Raw genomic sequence first — 1522 nt, forward strand, 5'->3', positions numbered from 1 at the left:
GAGCAGCTCACGCCTAAGTCCGAAAACACGGTGTTCAGTGTGGCCCACAGCAAGACCATCTGGACCACTCAGCCTCCTCCAGGTAACTGTGAGTTCTACTGGCACGCAGTTCTCCTCATGACCTCCGGAGGCAGTGTACTCATCTGTGGGATGGTGTTAAGTGGACTTTACTTCACTGGGATTTCAGTAATGACCACTAACATCCTAGGCCCAGCCCTTCTTTCCATCGGTCTGATGGTTCTGGTAGTGGGCGTGGTTTTGGTGCCCATTACGCGAGAAATGAGGAACCAGAGTGCGACGAAACGGCTTTGCAATTATTACAAGCCTCAGTTGAACCCATGAGACTGCTGGATGACTGAGACAAATACAGTGCTTACAAACTGGTGCTTAACATGCATTTTAACTGCAAGAGCCAATCACTGTCCTTCACGACAGAGCACATGACTAATAGCTGAATAATGATGCCAAAGAATACAGAGCGACTTGGAGATTATGTATTTTGGTCAGATTAGGTCTGTTATTATGTCTATGACTTGTGAAGATAGTATCAGTGGTTATATTTTTAAACGCAGTTGCTTGAAATCTTACCTTGTTGAGTTTTGATGTTTTTTGAAAAATTGTGGTAGAAATGATGGCACCATCACTTGCACTTGCTTGGCAAAACTTATTTTGTCAAAGTACATGGCTGTGGTTGAAAGGCTGTCATTGGAGTAGCAGGCCTTTGGGACAAATGATGGTGTAGTAACAACATTTACCAGCAGGGGCTTAACTGAGCCACACTTTAACCTGCTGTAGGAAATAAACACTGAATGCTCCCAATGCTGAACACACAAACAGTGTAAACAAAGTTAATCTGACTCAGCTACGGTGGCCTGCATGCTTTCAATTGTGAACGAGTCTGCACATGGGGTCCTAGATATAAACATGTATTTGATATTGACTGGAATTCTTATTTACTGCATATCTGTGATGAATTTGGTGGCTGTTTTATTAAATGTCGAAATATATAAAACTGTTGACCAATTTTGTTTGAAAAAGTATTTAGTAAAGCTACTGCACTTTAAAAAAATGTGGGTTATTTTTAGTGCTGGGCAAAGATTAATCGCGATTAATCACATACATATATATATATATATATATATATATATATATATATATATATATATATATATATACACTCATTTTTTATTATACAATTTTTTTATTATGCCAAAATCACTTTTATTTTCTATGCAATTAATCGCGATTAATCATAATAATTACACACAGCACACACTTGTATATTATGCTAAAAATCACTTTTATTTTCTATGCAATTAGTCATGATTAATCATAATAATTACACACAGCACACACTTGTATATTATGCTAAAAATCACTTTTATTTTCTATGCAATTAATCGCGATTAATCATAATAATTACACACAGCACACATTTGTATATTATGCTAAAAATCACTTTTATTTTCTATGCAATTAGTCGCGATTAATCATAATAATTACACACAGCACACACTTGTAT

General features: G+C 36.5%; 1 protein-coding gene across 1 annotated transcript in view; it reads left to right on the forward strand.

Annotated features, from left to right (window-relative positions):
• The window catches only part of LOC141281953 (phosphoinositide-interacting protein-like), a 1880-nt gene extending 1538 nt beyond the window's left edge, over window positions 1-342 (forward strand). Inside the window, exon 2 of the mRNA XM_073814096.1 lies at window positions 1-342. This exon is cut by the window's left edge and continues 132 nt beyond it. Coding sequence (XP_073670197.1) covers window positions 1-342 — 342 coding nt within the window.
• The last annotated feature ends 1180 nt before the right edge of the window (window positions 343-1522 follow it).

The sequence above is a fragment of the Paramisgurnus dabryanus genome, chromosome 3 (genome assembly GCF_030506205.2).
Source record: "Paramisgurnus dabryanus chromosome 3, PD_genome_1.1, whole genome shotgun sequence".
NCBI lineage: Eukaryota > Metazoa > Chordata > Actinopteri > Cypriniformes > Cobitidae > Paramisgurnus > Paramisgurnus dabryanus.